Below are 27,989 nucleotides of genomic sequence, written 5' to 3'. Positions count from 1 at the left end.
CCCGTACCATTCTTGACCATTTCCTTTTACATAAAAATTTAGAACACACTACATATTGTTTAATTTCTTCCTGGATACCATATTTAGCTAATAATTCCTACATATGAAATATAGGAGATTGCATATCTCGTTTATGCTTTCTGCCATTCATAATTTCATTGTCATATTGCGAGATTCTATGTAAAAACAACTGTTTAAAAGAAAACTTAATACTGCTGTTATATAATCTGCCAAGTAGCAACAGAGAGCGTTGATCTATATAAGCTTGTAATGATAAAATACCAAGGTTACCCACAACAACTTCATTAGGCATATACCTATCAAAACCCTGTATTCTTTTACAGAAATAACGCTCTGTGGTTTCCAACATATCATATTCTTTATTAGATAGCTTTCCCCATACACTGCATCCATATAGGCAGCATGGCAGTATAACTCTGTCCCATATACGAATTGCAGTAATAGGATATAATCAATACAGCACTCTTACTTACATTATATTTCAGCTTCCATTTGTTTGCATAACATTCAGTTACGCCTAACAAACATTGTAATCCCTTGGGGTTGGAGCTGGTAAGGGTTGTGTCATCAGCTCACAATAAGCCGGGACATTTTCCCCATGGGAGGCATAATCCACAACTTGTTCTATTAAGATCATATAATAAATCATTTATGTACAGTGAAAAAAGCCACGCTGATATAACACGGCCTTGCCCGACACCTTGTTTAACATGAAATTGGTTCGATGTGGACCCTGCAAAACCAACATAAGAGTGCATAGACATATAAGATAAACGAAGGAGTCTCCACATTTTACCAGATATACCAAGTTTGTCTAATTTATAAAATAGACCATCAAGCCACACACGATCAAACGCTTTCTCATTGTCAAGAAAAGCACAGTATACTGGTGAGTTCTCTTCAGTGTAATATGCAATGGTTTCAGTAAGTGTAAGCGCTGCCATCTCAGCTCCTGCGTGTTTTCTGAAGCCAAACTGGAAAGGTTGGGGGAAGGAAGTGTTATTATCTGTCCATTTCTCAATTCTATCTAGGAGCAGACGTTCTAAGAGCTTACTCAGGGTAGATGTTAACGTTATGCCACGATAATTAGATGGATCAATTTTGCTTTTGCCTTTACCTTTGTGTATTGGGAGAATTTCGCCAAGATTATACATCAGTGGCACGTACTCATATCTGATGATGGCATTAAACTGGGCGACAATATGAGTGATTAATGATCTCCCTGCGTGTTTTATATGTTCATTTCTCAGACAATCTGGGCCCGGGGCTTTGATGTTTTTTAACCCTTTCACTGCATTTAGAACCTCTCTAAATGTAATATCACATGATAAGGGGGAGGTAGTATCATCTCCTTCAGATTGTTTGGCTTCAGTTTCAGAAACATACTTTTCGCACTCATCTGAAAAAGCACTATCAAAGGCACTGTCTAAGTGGGGAATCGAGAGATGCTTGAAATATTCACCAAAAATATTGTATATGCTTTCAGCATCTGAGCCTGAATTACCATCATATACTAGTTTGTTAATAGTACCAGAATTTCGTTTATACCGTTTACTGGCCTTAAAATATTCATGAATATCAACTTCAGCAGCTTCACAAACTTCATCAAATCTATTATCTAAAAGTCTCTACTACAAGGATATATTATTGTACAGCACCATCTATATTAGCAGCATGTGAATATGATTTGTAATCAAATAATGTTGCATCAAATAAAGGTGCCCCATCGTCTGCGCCTGTCACGAACAAACGAAAAGGCAAGTGTCGGCGTCCGAATTAACGTTTTTTTTCTGTATCAGTCATTCGTGCGTCGCCGAATTTCTCTGCATAAGCAAGGAGAATAGTCGGACAATATAAAGTTGATAACACTACAGGCACAAAGAAGGCTTGGTCAGTTGTTCCCCTTTATGCATTATGTAAAGTATCTTTTGATTGGCTGTTACTGCAGTTCGAGAGCGGTGATCCTTACGGAAGGCAGTCGGGTTTGTTTTTCTCGCAGATTACATTCCAGAAAGGATCAAGTGAGGTTTGTCTTTTCTCAGAGATATTTGTGATCATGACAATTTGAAAGGTTTTGTCAGTTTTATGTGTTATTTGACTGGACGCGGTAGTTTGATATTTCCAGAAAGTGTGTCACAGGTTGCTATTGTTCGTACTCTATGTGGACTTGCACAGGTTAGTATTACGACAATACAATGGCTGTATATAGTTATGGCTGTAGATAAACAGTCCATGCATGATATCCACATGCACTTGTCTCCATTTCAATGAATTCAAACGGTAAAATGAGTTACTTTACAAAAGGGCATTTTGAACCTTGAGTAGAAATTTAGGTAAAGTCCCTTTCAAAAATAGCTAATTTCGGGAAACCCGGCTCTATTTATACATTTGTATTGGTCGCGTTATCAACAGACATAACAAAAGGGGTAAACAAATCAGAAATGTGCATATCAAAACACAACAACTTGTATGAATTGGTCTATACACATAAATACCAAATACACAAGTATATATATAGGAGAAAGTGTCACAACAGTTATGTTTTTCAACCGTTTGTTAGCCTATTAGACTCATATCATAATTATGATTGTATGACTGTTAGTGGTTAGATTTAGCACAATATAAATGTTCAATAATATTATTATTTATTATCATTATTTTGACCCATCGGGCGTTCATACATTGATTTTAGATATGCACATGATACGATCGAAGCGAGCATAATTGGTATGCAGAATGATGGCAAGTCATTGAGCGGAACTGCAATGTATGTTGATTATCGACTGTAAACCGTTATAATTATAGCAGTTGCGTTATACTCACGCTGTTTGAATAACGATAATATTTTCGGAAAGTCCCTTTCAAATATAGTTACGGCTGGAAAAACCGAAGTTATTTATATTGTGTATTGATAACAAAATAACACTACTGAGATTGGCCATTTCTGTCTGGAAAACAATAATCTAAACTAAGGTTATACAGTGTGACGAAGCCGTTATTATTTCAACGTAAGTTAAGGAGATGATCATTCCTTCTAGTGTACGTAAGGTAACTGCTGAACACCAGGAACTTCATTACTCCACATCTCTGAGTAGGTTTATAATACGCTTAATGCTGTGACGCACGTGTCCGTGAGAAAACCCATTCCGCTTTCAGCGAGACACACACACACACACGCATAGAGAGATAATAAATATTAATAAATACACAGATAAATGCACAGTGTGTATGTGTGTATGTATACCTGTATTTCCTATTTTCATTAACTTTGAGGGACGGTGGGGTAGCCAAGGGGTAAAGGCGTTCCTCGTCACGCCGAAGGCCTGAGTTCGACTTCCCACATGGGTACAATGCATGAAGCCCATTTCTGGTGTTTCTTGTCATGATATTGCTGGAATATTGCTAAAGGCGGCGTCAAACAAACTCACTCATTCAGGCATAACCGTTGTACAGCAATGTGAAATCAGGTGCATGTATTTTGAATTGCCACCTGACGGTAATAGAAAGTCCCTATAAAAGTACGGCTACAGTTAAAAGAACAGCATTTTCCTATATAAGTTTGTAATCAACGCATAGTCAACAAGAAACAATAAACTACAATACGCATGCAAACAATTAGCAGTCTGTGTTGTTTGTGGGCAGTTAGATGACCTATATACTGGTATTAGGTGTGTTCACAGCACACTGGAGTTGTTCGAAAACCAGCAAGCAAATACATTATCTGGACAGATTACCACTGGTTGAGAAAAGTTCTGGATGTTTTGAAATTGTTTTCAAAATATGAATGTATGAAACTTATGTAACGGGGATGGCTCTTTCACAACGACACAACTCCGTTGAGGCTGCAAGTTCCTTTTTATTACTGTAGTTTGTATATAATAATACAAGTCTGAAACAATGTATATGAATATATAACATTCCATCAAAATACCTATTTTATCACATTCATTCTTTTCATTGCACATTGTTCAGATAATTAACAATCACAGCTCTACCACTGAACATATAAAAATAACTCAAAACAAATTGACATCACAAAATTAATGGTTCAGTTTCATATTAAGATCCTTATGATTTATGGAACACATTGGGCATCTTCAAAACAGTGAAACTTCAACGTGTCTTACCACCTATGGGACAACTTGCTTCAAACTGGCCACATGCTGTGAGGCACCAAAAAAACACCAAGAACCTAAAATATGTATGTTTTAATTAGAATGGAAATGCTAATTCTCACCAGCAAAGTAAACGTACAAACTGTTTGGACTCAAACATTAATCTGAATCAATTGTAAGTGAAATTATTGACACCAACAATTTCTAACCATAGGTCAAAATATACCTCCACCAAATGCATAAATTCAGTTACAATAAATACTGAATTAACCTTTCAACAATTAAACATATTTTTATAGGTTATTCCTTTTACATAAAACCAAATGTAACTAACCTGTAATTCACCAAAGTCACAGTCCACCACCCATGACTTTCAAACCACCTTGCCAGGTTGGGAGAAAGACAGCAAGTGAACAAACTTCACACTTTCCAAATGCAACTAAATTCAACATCCAATCAAGATGCTGCACATCTTCCACCAATAAAAACCAAGGACAAGACAGCAGACCTGACCTCATTAAGACTTGGCTAATTTGCATAGGAACTACTTTTGACCCATGACCCAGTGGTGACTATAAATAAATCATGGACTTGTGAAAATGTAAACCTTTTCACTGACAATTGTATTATTGTTTAAGGTGTTATTAATTGATTCCAAACAGGAACATAAGACAAGACATATTAAAATAGATTGCTTTTCCAGAATATTTTACTGTTTGTATATTTTGTACTTGTTACATACTTGTATTTGTGACACACTTGTTTTGTACTTGTTACACACTTCCTCCCCAGGGGAAAATGACGTCCTCGTCATTTCCATCAATCTTTTATTACAGACAAGATTGTTTGTTTGACCTCAGAAGGAACAGTTTGAAAGAATCAGATTGTGCTAAATCACACAGAACAATTGCTTTTTCAAGCCATTGTGGCGTTGAAGCACTTTGCGAAATAAACTGACCTGATGTTAACCAATCTGGTTGACGTCGTATTCTACCAGAACGACGAGGCAACTGCTCTGCCTGAACCTCCTGAGCAGAGGAATCATCTGTCATTGTGGACTCGGATGTTGCTGATTCAGCATCACTGGTTCTAATATCTATGATATCCTCTAAAGTAGGTAATACAACACACGGAGGGTCCATTGTTACCACCACCTCATCATCAGAACCAACCTCATCAGAAACAACCTCATCTACCTCATCGACAACTTCATCAATTACATCCTCAACAGACACCTCATGAACCCTTCAGGAGCATGCTGTGGCAACGAAGTTCGTGTTCTTGGCTTTGGAACTGGTGCAACCTTTTCCTCTGAGCACGGAAGAAACCCTATGGGTAGCAGGTGATTCCTGTGAAGACATCTTTCCCTAACTCCATCCTCCCGTTGCATCCGAAATACTGGAATTCCAACATTAGGTTGATCAAGCACCACATACACCTGTTGTTCCCACTTATCAGAGATCTTATGTTTACCCTCAAAGGCAAGAGCACGAACCAAAACCCTATCTCCAACATGAAGAGTGGCTAACCGAGCTTTTTCATCATAATTTCGCTTCTGACGCTCCTGATCTTTCGTTGTTGAACTAGACGCTAACTCATAAGATTCCTTTAAACGACCTCTCAAAGATTCAACATACTTTGACAACGAACACTGTTTATCACCAGTTTCCAATCCGAACGCTAAATCTATTGGCAAACGAGGATGGTGACCAAACATTAGAAAATGCGGAGAATAACCTTAGTTTCATGACGTGTGCAAATGTATGCATGAACGAGTGGATTTACATGAGATTTCCAATCAGACTTTTGAGATGGTTGCAAGGTACCCAGCATATCCAACAAAGTGCGATTGAAACGTTCAGTGAGACCATTACCCATGGGGTGATACGGTGTGGTATGGGATTTGTTCATACCTGTGAGAGAACACAATTCCTGAATGATCTTGCTCTCAAAATTCGCTCCTTGGTCGCTATGGATACGGGCTGGAATGCCATAATGCACAATGAACTGATTGAAAAGAGCTTCAGCTGTTGTTTTTCTTGTCATATTTCGCGTCGGCACGGCCTGTGCATACTTCGTGAAATGGTCCGTAATGACCAAAATATGCTGAAAACCACCTTTTGATGATTCAAGACTCAGAAAATCCAAACAAACCAACTCCAATGGCTGTGTAGTCTGTGTACTAACCAGCGATGTTTTAGAACCAGTAGGAGTTTTTCGACGCAAACACCTGGGACAACCACCAATCCAATCCTACACATCCTTTACCATGCCTGGCCAGTCAAACCTGTCCCGTAAAAGAGATAAAATGCGATTTCTACCAAGATGCCCCATGTCATTATGCAAATACTCCAAAGACTTCTCACGATACAAAGCTGGAAGAACAAGTTGGTTTATTGGTTTTCCATCTTTCTCACATTTCCTATACAACACTCCGTCAATCAAATGAAGGTGATCAAAAGTCTTACAGAAAGCAATCTCCTCAAAAGAACCAACAATCTTATGCACCTTTGGTTTAGAACCAGACCGAACCTGTTTGATAACCCATTGGAGAACCCTATCCTCAGACTGTGCTTTCCGCCAGTCCCGCTTGGTCATATCACTTAAACTGGAACCAGAAACAACACACAATGTGTCAATGACAACATTTGAAGAGCTGAGACACTCAACATAAGGCCGAGCATCCACAATCCCACAAATTGCCTGTACAGATTCTGTCGAAATCCGTTCTGTGTGAACTTGTCCCAACTCTTCCACCTGTCCTGGAACCCTCGATAACGCATCCGCATCCCCATTGGCCTTGCCAGGGCGATACCTAATGCTGAAATCATAAACTGCAAGTGTTGCAAGCCACCTGTGACCAGTCGCATCAAGTTTAGCACTTCTTAAAACATAGGATAACGGGTTGTTATCTGTGAAAACCACAAAGTTGTGCCCATAAAGGTAATCATGAAACTTTTCACTTATTGACCATTTGAGACACAAAAGCTCCAACTTATGAGCAGAATAATGTTGTTCTGATTTCTTGAGACCACGGCTAGCGTAACTAATGACCCGTTTTTCTCCATCCTGAAACTGATAAAGAACAGCACCGAGACCTTTTGTGCTAGCATCAATATGCAATTCAAACGGCAAAGAAAAATCACAGAATCCAAGGAGTGGAGGTGATGTTAATCTGTGCTTCAATTCTTGAAATGCCTTCTCTTGTGCCGTGTCCCATTTCCATACCGTATTACCAGAATTCTTTCGTCTCTTCTTTGGAATGGGCTTTGGAAGAACATCACACAATGGTCAGGAAATCTGAGAGAAATTGCGAACAAACCGACGGTAGTAACCTGCGAAACCAAGGAAACGTCTTACCTCCTCAGGCGATAATGGTGTGGCCAATTCCGAATAGCCTCAACTTTCCCAGGATCAGGTTCTACTCCTCTCTCAGACACAATATGACCAACATAAGAGACTTTCCATTTGAAAAAATGGCATTTCTTGGGAGCTAATTTCAAGTTGCTATCCCTGATTCTCTGGAAAACTTTACCCAGCCTGTCAAGATGCTCATCTAATGTCTTCGAAAACACAACAATGTCATCAATATACACCAGGCAAATACTGAGATGCAAAACCCCTAAACACTGCTCCATGAGACGTTGATACGTCGCAGGACTATTACACAAGCCAAATGGGAGACGGTTATATTCGAAAAACCCTAACGGTCCAACCGTAAATGCAGTTCTTTCTTTGTGCTCCTCTGGGATTTCAACTTGGTAAACTATTTCCACCCAAATTATCCAGAATTTCGTCAATTCTCGGCAGAGCATAAGAATCTTTCAATGTCCGAATGTTCAACTGTCTATAGTCGGTACACATCCTAAGTCTACCGACCCGTGAAGATCCGGGGTAGAATAGGTCTTCGTGCTTGCCATAAAAAGGCGACTATCTTGTCGTAAGAGGCAACTAACGGGATCGAGTGGTCAGTTCCGCTGACTTGGTTGACACATGTCATCGGTTCCCAATTGCGCAGATCGATGCTCATGCTGTTGATCACTGGATTGTCTGGTCCAGACTCGATTATTTACAGACCGCCGCCATATAGCTGGAATATTGCTGAGTGCGGCGTAAAACTAAACTCACTCACTCACTCCTAAGTCTACCATCTTTACGCCTACACAAGACAACATTGGAAGACCATGGACTATGAGAAGGGTGGATAACGTCACAAGCTAACAACTGATTCAAATGTGACTTAACCTGATCAAACATGGAAGGCGGAATGCGTCTACACCTCTGCTTAAAAGGGACATCATCAGTCAGCTCTATCTTATGCTTCACTGCAGATGAATGACCCAAGTCTAAATCATCTTTCGAGAAAATGTCACAATAACTTGAGATGATATTTTGACCTAACCGTAACTCCTCAGGTGATAGTGTCTGTCTAAATCTCAATGCCCTCAGGAAGTGGAACAGACAAACCATCTACACCACTAATTCCAACTACCTCACTTGTATTACAAGTGGGAGACTGAATATCCTCTACAGTAACTGGATACAACTCACACAAAACAGACGTTGGAGGAACAACCACTGTCCTTGTTGTTACATTGTTAATACCCACTTTAACTGGCACATGATGGTTGTGAGAATAGATAAACACAGTTGGTTCAATGTCCAAATCACTAGGAATGACTGAACGGGGTGTAGCCTGCAACAGTGCACATGTCTGAGCACAACTAATGCGCTTATCAATAAAACCTTCAATGATCACACTGTTAGCAGGTATAACAATAGACTTTGACTCAGCACTTTTCACCAGAGCTAATCTGTAGTTCCGTTTCTGCAGTTCCTTATTCCGAATTACAATAGTACGGAAAGTGATGTACCAAGAGGTATGAATATTTGCATCCTGCAAAAACCTCAGACCCCTATCATTTCTACACCTGTCTATAATAGTCTGTAGTATATTGGTACCCAACAGAATAGGAACAGTATGGTTATATCTGCTATCAGGTACTACCAAGAACACACAAGGTAATGGAGTCATATTGTCTACACCATGAGCCACTATATCTGTGATGACATATCCCAAATAAGGTAAACTTTGACCATCTGCACATCCTATCTCAAGAATTGTCTTAAGTGAATGAAGCGGAATATGATGGAAGTGTGAATTGCAATGACTTTCACTCACAGTGGAAACTCTAGAGCCTGTGTCTAACAAAGCTTTACTATAAACTCCCTCCACAGAGATACTCCCTTCAGTTGGTTCTCCACAAAGACCTGTTGGCAAACCAAAACCAGGTGGGGACAGTGATTTACTATGTGGGTTTACGGACGTCCCCTTCTCATAAACCCTCTCCTGTTTAAACCTCATCCCCTGAAATGATCCAACTTCACTCTGCACCCATACTGCACATGACCATATTGTCCACAACAATAACACTTAACACCCTGATCACCATCCTCAACATCACCCTGAACAGTAACAGTGCCTGTATTTTGTTGTGAAGAATAATTTCGACCCTGAGACCAACGACCTCGTGACCCAGAACTGGGTTAACCTGAAGTGGAAACATAATCACGCAGTGATTTAACCTCAGCAGCAAGTTGTTTCACAACACCAACAAGTTCGGAAGTGTCTGAAGATGTAGCAGTCTTAGCAGTTTGCTTTACTTTAGAAATGTCAGTGTTAACCATCGTGGAGGAGCGTGCTTCGTCGATACGTCGCATCTCGGCTCTCAAATCATCAAAAGGTTTAACTGAATCAAACTTATGACCAGAAGCATCTTTAAGAGGTTGCAACATACCTTCCCAAAATACAGAGCATAGTGCTTCTTGACTAACCAAAGAGGTTTTCTCTTGTACAGTCCCATATATACTGTGAACCTTTGACAACAGCTCGTCCACACTGGAATCAGTACTCATACAAAGCATGATGTTACTCGCTTTCCCTTTTAGAGACCGAATGATAGCATTCTTAAGTACAGAAGGAGAATACTCTTTGTCATGTAATAACCGATCGACTTCATACCGCAAAACAGCATATGACACCTCACCCTTGCCTGTCTCAGCCATAAATGTCGAGAACTTAGGCGGCTGGTTAACAGTGATAGAAGGGGCTACTGATGCTGATGGAGCAGGAGACTCTCCCTGAGCTGCCAGATAATCTGTCATCCAACGTTTAAAAACATCAGGATTATCAGCCTTAGGCTTAACACCCATCTCCTCTATGGTTTTTACTAGAATTTTAACATCTTCCTCTTCCATTGAGGCCATGTTTCTAGACCACACACCAGACCCTAGCCAAAATATTGCAGCAAGGAAGACCAGAATAATACTAAACCCCATGAAGTTACCCAAAAAACCTAAGCAATACCTAAGTCTAATTTTTACTTTAAGTGATAACCTACATCTTGGGTGTCAACCTTGTCTACACACTAGAAGTACTAGCAGTGTCTAGAAAAATGTATGGTGCAAATCAGTCAAGCATGTCAAAGTAGTGTCTTAGTCTGGATTTTTGTCTAAAATGAGTGACACAGATTTCACATGACAACAACTAAAATATAACAAAATCAAGGCAAAAACACATCAATACATACAGCCTCAAAATGCAATCACAATTTCAAGAAATCACATACAGCATATCACTAATACATGAATAAAATTCGGTACCAGGCCACATGCCTGAAACAGTCAGGAGCAATAAATAGCTCACAGGCATAACATGTCGGTAGCCTAGAAACTTACTGTCTCTCTCCCAAACAATGTACTCAGAATACAACTGAATTAAAGGGAGTACAGGTGGCAGTCACATTATAGCAAGCAAATACATTATCTGGACAGATTACCACTGGTTGAGAAAAGTTCTGGATGTTTTGAAATTGTTTTCAAAATATGAATGTATGAAACGTATGTAACAGGGATGGCTCTTTCACAACGACACAACTCCGTTGAGGCTGCAAGTTCCTTTTTATTACTGTAGTTTGTATATAATAAAACAAGTCTGAAACAATGTATATGAATATATAACATTCCATCAAAATACCTATTTTATCACATTCATTCTTTTCATTGCACATTGTTCAGATAATTAACAATCACAGCTCTACCACTGAACATATAAAAATAACTCAAAACAAATTGACATCACAAAATTTAACCAAACCTGAAGAGGTTTTCAATTCTTCGAAAAGAGTCGTCCTTGGGGTAGGGCCTCCCGCCTCCCCGCAATTCTGTTCACTGATATATTCAGCAGAAGGAATGATGATACGGGTCTAGGAGCCTACCCAGTTGGTGCGCATGCGCTAAGGGAGGTAACTCCGTGAGGTAGGGGCCGTATAATAAATAAAAGAGTTTATTTATTGTTCAATCTTTTTATTCAAAAAACATTGATACAACTGTCACAGGACATTTTTCAGCCGGAAAATGCATAATATGTACCCCAAGGACGACTCTCTTCAAAGAATTGAAAACCTCTGCAGGTTTGGTTAATTCTTTTTCAGAGAGATCGTCCTTGGGGTACATATTATGCATAAACACAGACTCCCAAAGACCGGAGGCCAGGGAGGAGGGAATTCTGTCCAAGCACACACAAATATAGCGATCGTATCATGGAAAAAAATTGAACAGACGCCATAACACTCACCTGTCACTTGACCCAGTTTCGCTTCCGCGAGAGGCATTATGGGAGGGGAACTGACAGGGAGGAATTGCGCTCAAAGACGACCTCCATTTAGCATAAAGAGACACCGCACATGGTGCAAATGTCAATAAAGCCCCACCCACGCAGTGTCTATTAGTGAGCACCGTAGGGGGAATGCAATACCGCTCCCAATCGACAAATCACTCCTGAGAGAATCGAAAGGGGGTTAATGTAGTTAACTCACAGTAGCAGATATGACAATAATGGACAAGTATTGTACAGCAGCGTCAAAAAAAACAAAACAATAAACCAAGACTCACTTGGTCAGGGTGGCAGGACACTGTCCACTGGAGAGAACAGTACGGCCAAAGCTCGCACGATTACGGGAATGTGTATCGAGCTGATAGTGCCGTATAAACGTGCTTGGCCGGCTCCAAATAGCGGCAGAGCAGATATCTTCAATGGGGAGTGCCGATGCAAAAGCTTTTGATGCGGCTACTACACTGACCGAGTGAGCCTTCAACCCCTCAGGGGGAGGCTTGCCCTTAGGCTGATAAGCGGCACAAATACACGAATCTAGCCAGCGAGACAAAGTCTGCTTGCTTGCTGGCAGACCAGCCTTCCCGCCACCGTAACAACAGAACAGCTGGGTACCCGTACGGATCCCCTGCGTTCGTTTGATATAGACTTTGAGCGTCTTACGGACATCCAACGGGTGAGTGCTCGTAGGAGTGGTCCCCGATGTGGAAGGCTGGGTAAGAGTAGGAAGTTCGATAGGAGCTGTCACATGGAAAGCGTGATCGACCTTCGGTCGGTAAGTATCTGGGAGGCGAATACTGACACGATCCGTGTGAAACACAGTCAGCGCCCGGTCGGACGACATAGCATGTAAATCGCCGACCCTACGACCAGATGTTACCGCCACCAGAAAACAGCTTTCCAAGTTAACAACTGAATGGAAATAGCCGATAGGTGTGAGAAAGTTGGACCGACAGCCAATCTAGCACAATTGACAAATCCAAGGTGGACTGGTTCGCCTGATCCCAGGTCGAATCCGTTCGCCGCCAGCAAGAAAGCGCTGCCAGACGAGAGTGTGCTGCCTCAGAAGAGCACCATCGACAGGGGTGTGAAAAGTGGAAATAAGCGGTGGAGTAGCCACGAATGGTCGAAGCCGCCAGGCCTTCTTCCAAACGAGCTTGCAAAAACTCCAATACTCGGACTAAATCCGCAGAAAAGGGATCTGCAATCCCCCTATCTGAACACCAGCGCATAGCGGGACCACCTATCCTCGTGCTGAACGTTTGTCGAATCCACCTCGAAGCCAGAATTGTGTCTGCAACTGCTGCAGGAATTCCGCGTGCCTCGAGGTTAGACCTGACAGAGGCCAAGCCACCCACTGAATCCGTGGATTTGGGTGGGGCGCTCCGTTCTGAGTGAGAATGTCCGGTCGTAAAGGTAATAGAACAGGAGGCTGAGCCAGAAACCTGAGAATTACCGGAAACCAGCTCTGTGACGACCAAAGCGGTGCCAGTAGCACAAGTAGCCGAGCTGGCTGGGTGGACAGCTGTGAAAGGACACGAGGAATGAGTGGTAACGGCCGGAACGCCCAGAGCACTTTGCCCGTCGTCCAATCCAGCAGGAAGGCGTGCCGGCAGCCAACGCCCCTGGGTCCGTATCCGAGAGCAGAACACGGAAGTCTGATGCGTCCGCCCGGACGCAAACAGATCCACCTGGAACGACCCGGCACAACTGGGAGATTACCCTGAAAATCTGCCTGTCGAGTATCCACTCGTGCGGGGCCAGGATCCAGCGAGAGAGCGCATCTGCTCGCACGTTCTCCAGCCCCGGGAGATAAACAGGGAGTACCTGACAGTCGCACTGATCGCACCAGAGGAGAAAGTCCCACGCCTCCCGGAGGAGCGCTGGGGACACCGTGCCTCCCTGCTTCAGGATGTACGACATGGCCGTCTGATTGTCCAACTGAAGACGGACTACCTGGCCACGGACATGCTCTCTGAAGCGCTCGAATACCAACCGCACAGCTCTCAGTTCCAACACGTTGATGTGAAGGTGGGCTTCGGCTTCAGACCAGAGTCTGGATGCCGACAGACTGCCCAGAACACCCCCCCAGCCCGTGAGGGACGCATCGGTCTGAACTGTGAGAGCTGGCGTCGGGATTTCCAAGGGGATCCCCCTGGTGAGATTCCCGACATTTGTCCACCACTGAAGGTGAGGTGTCAACCACTCGGGGACTGTGAGACTGCGCTCCAGATCCTCCGTGTGAGTCCACAGCCGAGCCAAAGCTTGCTGTATAGGGCGCATCCTCAACCGCGCCCGCCACACTACAGAGATCGTCGCCGCCATATGGCCCAGTAGACGGAGCCAAATCCGTGCTGGTGCCTGGGGCTGGGAGAGGAACGAAGATACCATCTCCCGAACTCTGGTGATCCGGTCGGGCGACAAGGAAACGAGATCCTTGTTCGTTTGGAATCGCGCTCCAAGAAAAACCAAGTCCTGGGTGGGTACCAGGTCGGATTTCTTGAGGTTGATGATCCACCCAAGTCGAGTTAGAATGTCTATCACTGTGTGAGTAGCATCTTGACTCGCTGGCTGAGTTAGTGCTCCGAGCAACCAGTCGTCCAGGTAAGGGTAACAACGCCTTCCTTGCGAACGAGCTAGGGTAGCTGGGACTAACATGAGCTTGGTGAACACCCTTGGGGCAGTCGATATGCCGAAGGGGAGCACCCTGAATTGGTAACACATCCTGTCATAAGAAAACCGAAGGTACTGCTTGAACGATGGATGTATGGGTACATGCAGATACGCATCCTTTAGGTCGATTGACGTGCGCCAATCGCCGGGCTGAACAGATGAGATCACCGAGCGCAGTGTCTCCATCTTGAAGGATGGTACTTCTAGCATGCGATTCAACCCCTTGAGGTTGAGAATCGGACGGAACCCGCCGTCTTTCGGGACGAGGAAGTACGTGGAGTAAAATCCCGCCTGTTCCTCTCCCGGTGGAATGTGCTCGATTGCGGACTTGTCCAGCAGAGCCTGAACTTCGTCGCGCAATATGTCCGCCCTGGCTTGACATGACGGCACCGGAGTGCAACGTATGCCGGTGAAGTCAGGCGGACCTCGCTTCCACAGTGGTAAATGGCCTATGCTGACCGTGGCCAGCACCCAAACGTTGTTGGTAGCCTTCTCCCATTCCGGCAGGAATAGAGAGAGGTGGCCTCCCACTGGGATATGGGGTAGGAGCGCGAGTGTGGACCCGAGTAGCGAAGCTGACTGGGTGTGACACACGGATTGAGTGGCAGCCTGATGGGTTAACGGGAGGTCGGGGCAGACCTCCCGCCCACGCTGAGCTGGGAGCTAGTCGAGGACTGCTCCTTGCCCCCTACCCTTGGCGGACCTGTGCCTCCGCCCTACCAAGCTTGAACGAAGCCAGCCTCGGTAGGTTGCACCCGGCGGAGGAAGGTGGAGAACGAGGGAGCTGAGGCGAGACACCAGCGGGTGCTCCAACAAGGCCTTAGAGTCCTTGAAGGAGGTAGCTGCAGCGGCAGCCTCCCGAATGACCTGCTGAGCCCCGGGAAAGAGGGTCGCTCCCAGACGGAAAGCGAGGGCCAGCAAGGTCTGCTGCGTTGCTGCCGAGTACCGAGACGTCGACAGCCACAGCCTGCGCATCCCCATGACTGCCCACATCACCGTCGACGCAGCAGACCGCAAAGAGTCGCGCGCGAGGCGGGCCTGCACTTCCGAGAGCTGACGGAGCAGCACGACATGCGGCGAAACGTCGCCAGCATGCCCCTCCGCCTCCAGGGCCGACCTCTGAATCAAGGAGAGGTAGGCCTCGTGGACCACCACCCGCACCTGCTGCATCGTGTTCCGGTAGACCTCCTCGTAGGTCTGGTACGCGTGCCGCAGGGGGGAGCCCGCGAGGGCAAAAGGAGGAGTGAGGCGCCCTTGCTGAGCAGCCGGAGCTGCTCTGGAGGAAGCCGAGCCTCCCCCCCCAGGGCGACGGAAGTGAACACGCACTCGTCGACGATGGGAACTGCGAACAGGGAGTCCTCCCCAAGTTGGTAGCGCCGCACGAGATCCGGCAAGTCGAACCGGACTCGGGTACCAGACAAGAGGGGATCAACCACGTCCGAGACCAACGAAGGCAAGATGCAGAGCTGCGTCTGCGAGGGTTGCCTAGGGGCAAATGCCTCGCCTGGCAAGCGGAACTCAGCCGAGTCCACGCGACCCACAGGCACCGCGGCTTGGGGTAGGCCCTCCCGCAGAGCCAAAGCAAAACGGAAGCCTCCGTCAGGCTCCTCTACCTCCCCAAGCTCCATCGACTCGGCGCCCAAGCCCGAGTCAGAGGCTGGGTCTCCTCCGAAAGAGGATCCTAACCCCGACCCAGTGGGCGGCCTAGCGCTAGGAAGCACAGAGAGGGAAGAGCAGACAGACGGCTCCACGTCGGCGCCAGCAGGCGTGCACGGACCCCGGTCCCGAGACGCTGGAGGCAGACCAGGCAGAACTGGTGCCTCCATTCTCATGGGGCGGGAGTGCGCAGGGACCGGAACACCAGGAATACTCAACGGTCCCTGCGCCAACTCCGAGAGGGGGACTGGGAGCACCTGCCCCTCCGGGGCAGCCGAGGCGTCCGGACCTGAAGCCAGAGGCAACGGGTCTACAGACGCCTCAAGGCTGAGGGACCGAGCCGAGCCAGGCGATCCCCCCCCTGACTCTCCGCCCCCCGTCCGGAGTGAGCGAGGAACTCCTGCCGGAGACCTCCAACTGACTCACGAACGAGGGACTTCACCGAGTCCATATGCTGCTGAAATAAACGGTCCATTAAAGTCATGTCAAAACCACCGGTACTGGCGGGAGAAGGGGTTTGGCTTCAGGATTTTTTTCCCTTTTTAGACGGTTTTTTCGCCTTAGACGGGGGGACCTGTGTCAGTTCCCCAACTGCCTCACGCATTTCTCTGTAGAAAAGCGTATCCGTCGCCCTCCTCTTTTGGGCCCGGGGGGAAAACCCAAGACAAATTGGACATGAGTCTGCATCGTGGCATGTCTTCTCGAGACAGGCGACGCATTGATCATGCCTGTCGGCCCGTGGAATACTCTGTCCACAGACCGAACAGGATGAAAAGGCCTGAAAGCAAACATGCAAGCATGTAGCTAACGGCGGACCAGCAGCATATATACACATAGAAAACATTGAAAAATACGTGAAGGCTACCACGGAAAGTAATAGTTGGTTCAATACGCAATATTACGACCACATGGCACGCTAAACTTCCCGCCATGGCAGAGCAACACGTGCGTAAACCACGGGAAAGTTCGCGTAATATAATTAATACAAAGTCACAATTATGAAACAACCAACTGTAAAGCTTTACTGTTCCTTTTCATAGACAAATAAAGACCATACATACAGGTGGTGTCTCAGACATAGTCGTATTCTTATGAAGACGGTTCAGCACTGTACGGCTCATGAAAACTCAATACGTCTGTTCATGGCAGTGCTGCAGAAGGAATGATGATACGGGTCTAGGAGCCTACCCAGTTGGTGCGCATGCGCTAATGGAGGTAACTCCGTGAGGTAGGGCCGTATAATAAATAAAAGAGTTTATTTATTGTTCAATCTTTTTATTCAAAAAAACATTGATACAACTGTCACAGGACATTTTTCAGCCGGAAAATGCATAATATGTACCCCAAGGACGATCTCTTTGAAGAAGAATAATGGTTCAGTTTCAAATTAAGATCCTTATGATTTATGGAACACATTGGGCATCTTCAAAACAGTGAAACTTCAACGTGTCTTACCATCTATGGGACAACTTGCTTCAAACTGGCCACATGTTGTGGGGCACCAACAAAACACCAAGAACCTAAAATATGTATGTTTAATTAGCATGGAAATGCTAATTCTCACCAGCAAAGTAAACGTACAAACTGTTTGGACTCAAACATTAATCTGAATCAATTGTAAGTGAAATTATTGACACCAACAATTTCTAACCATAGGTCAAAATATACCTCCACCAAATGCATAAATTCAGTTACAATAAATACTGAATTAACCTTTCAACAATTAAACATATTTTTATATTCCTTTTATATAAAACCAAATGTAACTAACCTGTAATTCACCAAAGTCACAGTCCACCACCCATGACTTTCAAACCAACTTGCCAGGTTGGGAGAAAGACAGCAAGTGAACAAACTTCACACTTTCCAAATGCAACTAAATTCAACATCCAATCACATGTTGAATCACATCACATCTTCAGCCAATAAAAACCAAGGACAAGACAGCAGAGCTGACCTCATTAAGACTTGGCTAATTTGCATAGGAACTACTTTTGACCCATGACCCAGTGGTGACTATAAATAAATCATGGACTTGTGAAAATGTAAACCTTTTCCCTGACAATTGTATTATTGTTTAAGGTGTTATTAATTGATTCCAAACAGGAACATAAGACAAGACATATTAAAATAGATTGCTTTTCCAGAATACTTTACTATTTGTATATTTTGTACTTGTTACATACTTGTATTTGTTACACACTTGTTTTGTACTTGTTACACGTATATACATACACACGCACAGGCACACACGCACGAACGCGCTTCAGTTAGAATACTAAAGAACAAAAAGAAAATATTTATACACGTATACCGTATCACACTTTACTATTGCTATGACGTTTGATTTAGAAAATGAATAAACACAAATGAAAGTAAACTCGTATTACATCATTACTCAAGACATCTGTCCACAGTTTGACGGAGAAATTGAAACTACTTTGTGCATTGGTTGTGTGGTGCAAAACGTTCGTGTCGATGTTGATAGACAGCTGGTTGTCTCCCATCCCGTCGTTCCCAGGAGGAAACGCGATTCATCGCCGTACCAAACGCGCGCGTCGCCAGTTCCCCAGGTTCCATGCCTGTGCCTTTGGACACGTTGTTGTCGTTGTAGTCGTGTCAGGTCAGGTCCAACTTTTGGTTGATATGCTCGAATTCTCACTTCTCTGAGACGATTTCTGATGGTTTGCTTGAAATTCTTCGAAGACCAGAGGCGTGTTCAGAACCGAGAGCGCCCACGCTATTGTCTCCCGTGAGCACTCGCATCGGTCCTGAACGGACGCGAGCGCTTGCTTACATGAAACCATTCGTGACCAACTCGTGTTATTCCGGGACAAGCCGAATAGCTTCTTGTCTTCTTGTTGGAGGTTACTTGCTTGTCATCACTTGCTTGACATTAGAACGTATCTCAAAACGTCGCCTCCACTTAATAAAAGAAGTTGTATGTCCATAATAATTGTCATTATTCTTCATCAACTCAACTTCTAAAATGCCCATCAAAGAAGAAATTAAACATGGTCGACATTTTGGTTCGCTTGGCGAGGCAGCTGCGAGGATGGTTCGCGTACGCGCGCAGGGGCTCGAACGGGCACAGGCGTCCAGGATCGAGCGCTGGCTAGCGTTCGCGGGCACTCCCGGTTCTGAACACGCCCTCAGGCACCGTTCTGTCAGTGTCCGTTGCTGTAGCAAATCGGTGACGTAGGTGAAACACCCGGATGAATCGGTCCTGAGCAGCAGTGGTCACCTTTGGTCTTCAACTTCTGGGACGATCTTGGGTCGAGTTGAAGCGGGTGTATCGATGGCATGATCGAGAGATGGTGCTATGCTGGACGTTGAAGTGTCTTGCAACTGCAAGTTGGGGACTCTAAACGCTTATAAACGCCCAACGGCGATATTTCGGTCAGTAACATTCAGTCTTGGCATTTTTTTATCTTCGTTCGCGTGGTAAATTTCGTACTGAAATGATGAATTTGATTTGGCCTTCAATAGTCGATGTCTCTACTCAAGTTTCCGACACATTGTTTCCGAAAACCTTTTTCTGCATGCTATTTGCATGTATCGTTTTCATTTTTATGACAAACGTTAACAAACACATTTTGGGGTGCGTTTGCGCGCAATACACAACAACCACGGCATGACTAGAGGGATTGAAAAAATAGGAAGTGTCCTTAATGACGAATGCTGTGAAAATATCTCTGAATGAACTGCTGAAAACGCATGTGCGTTTCTGCTTTGTTATTTTAGCACTATTTGGCAACTGATGGCTTGGAATAGACCTCCTGCCTTGGACGGTCTGTCCGACTGGTTTGTCAACCAAATAGCCCAAGAGCATCCTGTCAGCAGTACGATGAAAGAGACGATCAAGCAAATGATTTCTGACAATTTAGCACAGACAGCGAAGCGGTGTAGGACCTTTTTTGAAGATCAACTTGCAGCAAACAAAACAGAAGAAGAAATGAAACGTTACAATTCTCATATGGAGGATTATTTGATCCAAGCTTTCCGACAGAGACAATTGGAGCTTTTGGAGTCAAAAGGTAGGAACCATTTGTTGACGTTACAGTTATTCTCATCAAGGTATTTTTGTAAATATAACCTGCGAGCGAATTGTCACAGCAGGCATTATATACGTCAGTGCCAACGTGACTCATAGCACGTTGATATATCATGTTTAATTAGTCATGTAGGCATGAATAGAAACTAGTGCGATATAGCCGTTACTATTTCAATGTAAGTTAAAGGATGACCATGTACGTGTGTGTACGGTAATTGCTAAACAACATGAACTTAGAGTCATTAAAATTATTGATGTAAACTTATTTCTTTTTTTGCTCCAAAGTTTCATTTTACATGAGTGAGCGAGTGAGTTAAACTTTACATCACATCAGCAATATTACAGCCATTTAGCGATGAAAACAAGGTAATCAGTTTAAAATATCTGTCGACGAAGGACAGTAAAACCAACTAGACTATCACAGATATGTATCTAAAGCTAGTTATGTGATCTAAAATACTGTAACACTATAGAGGATACAATATAAAAACAGGCTACAGATCGCCAACAGCTGAAGGTAGATTAACATACTAGGGACCATGGAGACTTACAGTACCTTTGCTACCTGCATGGACCTCATTTTACATGAAAATGATCCTGTTCCATTATTTCCTTTGGATATATATGTAAGAAGTACATTTCATCATTGTGACTGTATCATCCTGAATGCCTTTGGTATGCAAAGGAGATCAACATGAAAACTCAGTGAAAGTTGAATGTCCTAAGTGCCTAATCTATAGATTTGATCGAAAGATAATTTCACCATTGGCATATTTACAGTGACTGAAAGATGAATGAACACACATAATGAAACCTTTTTATTTTTTAACTAATGAAGGCTTCTATTTGTGTTTTATTAAGAATCTGGTAGAACAAAAATAAACCAACAAAATACAAACCCAGAAAAGATATGAATCTAGTACCCTAAACATTTCTCATTTATTAAGTCACGTATCGAAAACCCTCAGTCTAGCGAAAAAGCCCGCCCAAACCTTTCCTTAGCTTCTTAGCCTACGCGCTTTGTTACATTGAATAAAGAGTTCAGTGTGTAATGTGCATCTTATATCAAATTGGCCTAATCATCGTCAATACTATTATTTGAATACACAATGCCATATATAGGAAGTGGTCAAATGTATCACCTGTTATATTGCGGGTTACATTTCCCTCAGTAACGTCCAAATTCTAGTACTTTCGTTTGGTTGGGTCCCATCCAGGATTCGAGTCCACACTCTCAAAGTCAGGTACCTAATCGCGGCACACACAGTCAACCATCTAAGCCACTCAGCACCGCGGCCAGGTAACGCAACTTCCAAAAATTAAATTCTTTATTCATGTGAATGTAGGTCATTGGCCCATGATACAAAGTTATACATTAGCAGCCTTCAAGCTGCAGCGACGACGATTGTTAGCATAGAAGATGATCATGGCAAGATTTCCGTTACATTTACACAAGCATTTGGATGGGTGGAAACATCAACAGGGATAAAACGTTTACGAAGGTCATAAACAGTACATATCGATAAGGAGTGGTAGTCATTTTTTACATAGTTACAGGAACACATTTCACACAATCTTAAACTTTTTGGTGTATTCATATATCTACCAGTTTCTATATTCAATTGGTGTGAACTACATCTGAACTTCACTATAGCTATATAACAATTTCTTGATAATTATGCAATGGAGACATGGTTCAACACCAAAAATAAATCTAAATTGAGAATATAAATAAGTTTGTTTTTGAGCCATTAGACAGCGAGGAATGCCGTTCCTGTAAATATGTTTTCGCTCTAGATATGAATTCAGAAATAAAAAGGTTTATATGAGGAATAACTTGACTTTCCTATATGTATCCAAAACCCATTGTGTACAATATGTTTTGCAATTTTGATAACCCAGTTAATTTTACCATTTGAAAAGCATCTATCAGTTATAAATTATAACATTTCTTAGGACAACGAGTAGAAAGCATATTTAACAGTGTGTACCAATAATACAGCGTTTGTACGCAAAGATATACATAGGGTATCGCCCGGATTCGCCACGTACAACGTGGTTGGGCGTACATAGTTTAACATAGAGTAGATATGTACAGGGTAAGGTATGGATACATTCAATTCAATAGATGAATTAGAATCACCGTCTAGACCCCATACATAGGCACCATAAAAGCAAAAAAAGGCATTACTTTAGTGTTAAATATTCCGAAGAAGACATCACATTTCATGTGTTCATGGATTGTTCAAAATACCAAACAAAGCCTTTTTGGATTGTAGAGTAGAGCTCTCAAAATATTTATGCAATGACAATGTTTATGAAAATACTATTCCCCAATATCAATATGAAGAAACACAATCAAGTAATGTACCATTTCTAAACACAACAATTTTGGATTTATCTAAGTTGACATATAGCTTATATTCCTTGCAATGCTAGCTGTTCAAGGAGATTAATACGTTTTTGAAGCATATAGATGGTGTCAGAGAATAGAATAACATCATCAGCAAATAGAAGGAGAAACAACTGAGTTAATTCTGGATGTAACACAACTATAGATGGATTTGATGCAACCTAACATCTTGGGTGTTAATCCTTTCTGTTACAAAACTAACCATAATTTCGACTTATTTATCAAATCAAATGCTTTCGAGAAGTCGACGAAGAAAGCATACAATTTACCCTCTTTCGATAGAACACTCTGTGTAATAGAATGAGGAATAAAGATGTTGTCGACAGTTGAATAGCCTGCTCTTAACCCTGCCTGTGCCTCCGATATTTTAACATAAGCTTTAACTCCAAAAGTTAGGTCTATCGTTAATAACTGCAATATACAGTTTACTAAATACACTGAGGATAGTAATTCCTCTATAATTTGAAACTGAATAGGGACAATAAGACCAACCGACCACTGAGCTGGAAACACACCATTCTCAAAGATCATGTTGAATAAAACTGTTAAATACGGAACAAGAATATCAGAAGAATACTTGAAAATTCAGCAATTAACTTATCGTCACCAGCAGATTTAGAGCACTTGATGGTATTTATTGCTTTCGCAACCTTCTCTACTGTTAAAGGCAAGTCCAGAATTGTAACATTACTATCCGTGGTCTGATATTCGCTATTGTAAGTTGGATTACGATCTTTCGGACCAGCAACGTCCATGTACATATTGCAGAAATAATCAAACCACTCATGCAAAGATAATTATATTGGGATGAACTAAAGATGACCCCCAAAACCGTTTGAATATATTCCGAAATGCTTTACTATTACACAGATTGTCTGGTAACAATATCACTATCTTATCCTGATACAAGCGTTTCTTTTCTCTCACGACAGAAGAAAATATATTTCTAGCCACCAGAAATCTCTTTAAATCCACATCAAATCTACTCTTTCTCAATGCCTTTAATAACATCTCCCTCTCAGCTTGGTAATAACTACATTCCCCATCAAACCACGGTTGCTCTTGACTACAGAATTACTTTGTTTCATACAATTAGCAGCTTTACATATTAAATTTGCAAATAAATCAACAGCTTCAGTTATGTTTTCAGACACAGCATCAAATAAATTACCAAACGTGTTCAAACTATCATTGGGCAACAACTTTTCTCTTATATTTCAGCTTTGGTTTGATCCCAAACAAACCGGTACCAAAAATATTTGAATCTGTACTTTACTGAGGAAGTGTAAACCCAAATATAACACGTTACACACTATTCTTGAATATATTTAATTGCAGTAACTAAAATATTTTTAGAATACACGCTCATTATGCTATGAAAGCATTGAATAATGAGGCTGTTTCAAATATAAAGCATTTACGTGATTCTTTTTCAGACACACCTCCACCTGATCATGCCCATCTGCATGCATTGCGCATTCATTCAGACATTTTACAAAAAGAGTTAAGATTGAATGGAACTGTCCTCTTGGACAGATTAATTGAGCAAGAAGTCATGTCGGAAGCTGGTAGAGAAAGCATTCTATCACGTAAAACAAACCAGCAACAGAATGCAGCTTTCATTAGATACGTAAGCCAGACATTCGACGCAGACACATTTAAAGCGGTATTTCTTCCTGCACTTACAGTGGAGCATGAATATTTGGCGACAGAACTTTCAAAGGCTGCCGCAAATCAAACTTTATCGAAGTCCTTCCTCAATCGGTGTCTCAGTTGCAAGATAAGGGAACAAATACGAATTCGAAAGTTTGCAACTTGTCTTTATCAGATTGATGCAATATCATCGGCTTCACATTTAGATTTAACATCAACCGACATGTCTCAAGAAGACAAGTGGAACCATTTGATGCACGAAACGAGACACAGACCTTCGGTTTTGATGATAGCCCTTAAGATACAATGCAAGTCTCTACAATCAACTTACGAGCAACAGACAGTACATGTTTAAGTGCTCCAAGATGATTTGAATACACCTTCGGTGAGTGTTCAGAATCTGAAGACCCTGACGTAGCAGAATGTCTGACTTTTCCGAGAGCAGTAAACAGACATGTTTAGAGTGCACGTGCCAAGATGATTTGAATAGCACCTTCGGTCAGCGTTCAGAATCTAAAGACCCTGACGTAGCAAGAATGTCTGACTTTTCCGATTCATCATCACACATGCTCATGGAAACAGGCAAGTATAAATGGTGGTTGGTGGCTGTCTTGTATTTCACAAATTTTATTGTTGTGTATTATTCCTTCTGAATATTGGACAATAGATATCTATTGTTGATATTTTGTTGTTTCCATTCATGGTAATTAGTGCATGTTACCTTTAGAGTGAAGATACCTTCCTCTCAGGATCCAGGACATCACCATTAGCCGGCTCTAACAATGAACTAGAAGGTACTCACATTGTCAGATTCTCCACATAAAACGTTCACCGATCCATTTTTGATAAGCTTGTATTACATACACTATTGTTTATGTGGCAGTTTAAACTCGTTTCTTTCTTGGGCATAACATGACCACCATCAGCTCAGAAATGAACATATTCACCGGATTCTATTATTTCACTGGTGTAATGTGGACAGCTCATTACATCATATAACACACTAACAAAGATAACTGCTGATTCATTTCAGAACGAACGTTTCCGTCCTTGATCATTAAGGATTAATCAGTTTAAAAATAATAAAATATAATATATTCATAGGTCTCATTTATTGTCTGCTCACCTAATGTAAAATGTATTTGAGAGCAATATACGTTGTCTCAAGAGGACATTATTGTGTTCCAGGACCAAATCATGGAAAACCTGTTCCCCAAAGGATTATGATAGCACCTTTACCATCTGTCAAGGTGAGTACAGCTTGTCTTCCTGGACTGCATGAGTGGTTGAAAAGTAGTTATAACATCGATCCCTGCGACATACTGCGAACATTAGTATTAACATGGCTTGTAAGTTTGATGCGAGAATAAGCCCGAAGTGATGCCTTAGACAGTTAGCATTTTAGTTAGAGGAAAGTGCTGAATACAACAGATTCTTTAACAGGGCAAACTGTAATTCAAATCGACAATGATAGGGTTCCCACACACCAAATAACAGACCTGTGACCTCAGGGTACAGTGGCACATTTACTGATAATTTTAAGATTAATTATTTTAGACACAGTATACAAGTCCTCCGGCCCAGAGTACATGTGCAGATCAAGTAGTTCCTTTTCTTAACACCACAAGTATAATAAGACTGATGTATGAATAAATTAAAAAGCAAAACAAAATACAAATGTCACCAGAGCTTTGCGATCAATTTAAACCATGTCATACTAATTATATGACAGCATAGATTACCTCCCTTAAACTTCTTCAAATTTGAACATTGGAGATTTAAAAGAATGCAATAGTAATACAAATTAATAGTATTTAGCACTCAGAAAAACTCTTAAGTAAGATAATACAAATCTTAAGTGATTCAGTAACAGCCAAAAGTATTCCCCTTAACTGTTAATATGTGATAATAGGATATTATTAATAATAGACAGATTATTTCATACCATGATGACAGGACACGAATTGTAATGTTTCAATGGTTTCTACAGTGAGAAATTTTAGAAAGGTGGAATGCTGCTGTAAACGGCACTGTACCAAACTCATACATTTATTCACTCACTCACGTATCGTTTGCATGAAAACGTCAAAGCCCATCATCTCATTTTTTCATACTATTTATAAAGCTATACTTCTATGAATGTTGATGTGTGGTGCCTATGGTGATTGTTTCAGAAAGCTCACCTGTTTGCAATGCAAAGACGTTATCTGCCATGCGAAGGATTTGGAGAGGTAAGGAATAATACTGATAGTATTCGAACTTTTCACATGCATAATACATGTACACCGTGAAAGTTTTATGCTTGCCGAATTGAAGTATTTTTGTGAAAAGGTTTTCTATGGGCATACATAAATGCGTTTAAACGAGCTTATATAATTGATGTTGCTTTTAAAAGCGATGTATTCACAGAACTATGCAAAATACTTGACTTATATAATATATACTAGACTATACCTAACAAAAATATTAGTACTTCTGAACCGATTTTGTGGATTTGACACCGGTTTCAGTATAGTAGATTTGAAACTGAAAAGGTAGAAATAACTCTCGGCCTCCAAGTGCAAATATTAACAATAAGACATATAATGCAATTAGAAGACTTTCGATTGGTTAATAGCCAATGCATATGAAAGCATACTCTAAAGATTCACGGGTAGTACTAATCTATCATCGGGTAGAATGGACGACCTTAACAGTTTGCGATCTCTGATACTGAAACACACTTGGAGAATACAACTATTTACTATCAGGAAAAGTTCACGTAAAACATAGTTTAAGCTTACAAGAGTTATGTCCCTTCGAATATCAAATGTTCGTCATAGCGCAACGTTTTCGGCCTCATTTCACAACATAAATAGTAGAGAAACGATTTAAGAATGACCTTATTTTGATATTTACTCGTATTTGACACCTAAAACATGTAAAAGGTAATAACTTCGTTACACGGCCATTTGGCAGGTATCAGGGGATGGTACGGACCGTATCGTTCCATACTGCCTTCAAATAGCCGTGTAACGAAGTGTTATAGATTAAATGTTTTAATTGACTGTGTTTGAGTTTGGATAGAACTGATTATCGATCTTGTTTACATATTCTCAATGCAACTGGAACAAAACTAAACAGCCCAGTTATATTTTCTCGATTCATTGAATCCTTTGGGAATTTTAAGTGTAATATTCATCCCAACAAAAATGACACTTTATCGCTTATGTTGTTCCAGATCAAGATCCAGACGAAACATCCAAAAGACAGCACATCGATGCAAATGAACGAACAGGACTAAGACAATATGATAAATCTGAATTTGCCCGGTAGCCAGGCTCTTTGACGGCTTAACAGTTTGGTCAAACTGGAAGAAGTCATACTGAGAGTAGTCATAACGGAAAGATACCATTATTTCAGACACATGTTTACCTGGGTGCCGTTGGACAAAACAACCTTAGCGCTAAGATTATCTTATCTCCTTAAGTTTTAACGATGGGCTTTTGCTAAGGTTGACGTCCCATTGCACAAATCTAGCTTACGCTAAGGTAGCTTTAGTTCAGGTGAAAATTGAAGGCTGGTCTGACTCAACCTTATTGTGGCTACGTTTGACGTTTCAAGTACTTTCAACATGGCTACATTCTTGTTCATGTGTGAGGAAACTGGTAATTATTCGGTGTACGGTTTAAAATATATAAATCGGATAATTACTCGGAGGGATTACTGGGAATTTCATCAATAACATAATGG

The 27,989-nt window shown here is 42.1% G+C and overlaps 1 protein-coding gene across 1 annotated transcript; it reads left to right on the top strand.

The window, feature by feature from the left end:
• The first annotated feature begins 1,964 nt into the window (after positions 1 to 1,964).
• Positions 1,965 to 24,612, top strand: LOC124269905. Its single transcript, XM_046704951.1, has 3 exons — positions 1,965 to 2,047; positions 19,882 to 20,174; positions 24,041 to 24,612. The coding sequence occupies exons 2-3, from the start codon at positions 19,898 to 19,900 to the stop codon at positions 24,610 to 24,612; spliced, it is 849 nt and encodes a 282-aa protein (XP_046560907.1). The 5' UTR covers positions 1,965 to 2,047; positions 19,882 to 19,897.
• The last annotated feature ends 3,377 nt before the right edge of the window (positions 24,613 to 27,989 follow it).

This window comes from Haliotis rubra, unplaced genomic scaffold (genome assembly GCF_003918875.1).
Source record: "Haliotis rubra isolate DU_JTF1 unplaced genomic scaffold, ASM391887v1 Scf1487, whole genome shotgun sequence".
Taxonomy (NCBI): Eukaryota; Metazoa; Mollusca; class Gastropoda; order Lepetellida; family Haliotidae; genus Haliotis; species Haliotis rubra.
Note: the sequence above shows the minus strand (reverse complement) of the source record. Positions and strands in the feature narration are given on the sequence as shown.

Excerpts from the sequence above, each read along its gene's own strand:
- LOC124269905 (XM_046704951.1), top strand. The coding sequence starts at position 19,898 with ATGGCTTGGAATAGACCTCCTGCCTTGGACGGTCTGTCCGACTGGTTT. Across the intron at positions 20,175-24,040 it reads GGAGCTTTTGGAGTCAAAAG|ACACACCTCCACCTGATCAT; the intron begins GTAGGAACCATT and ends ATTCTTTTTCAG.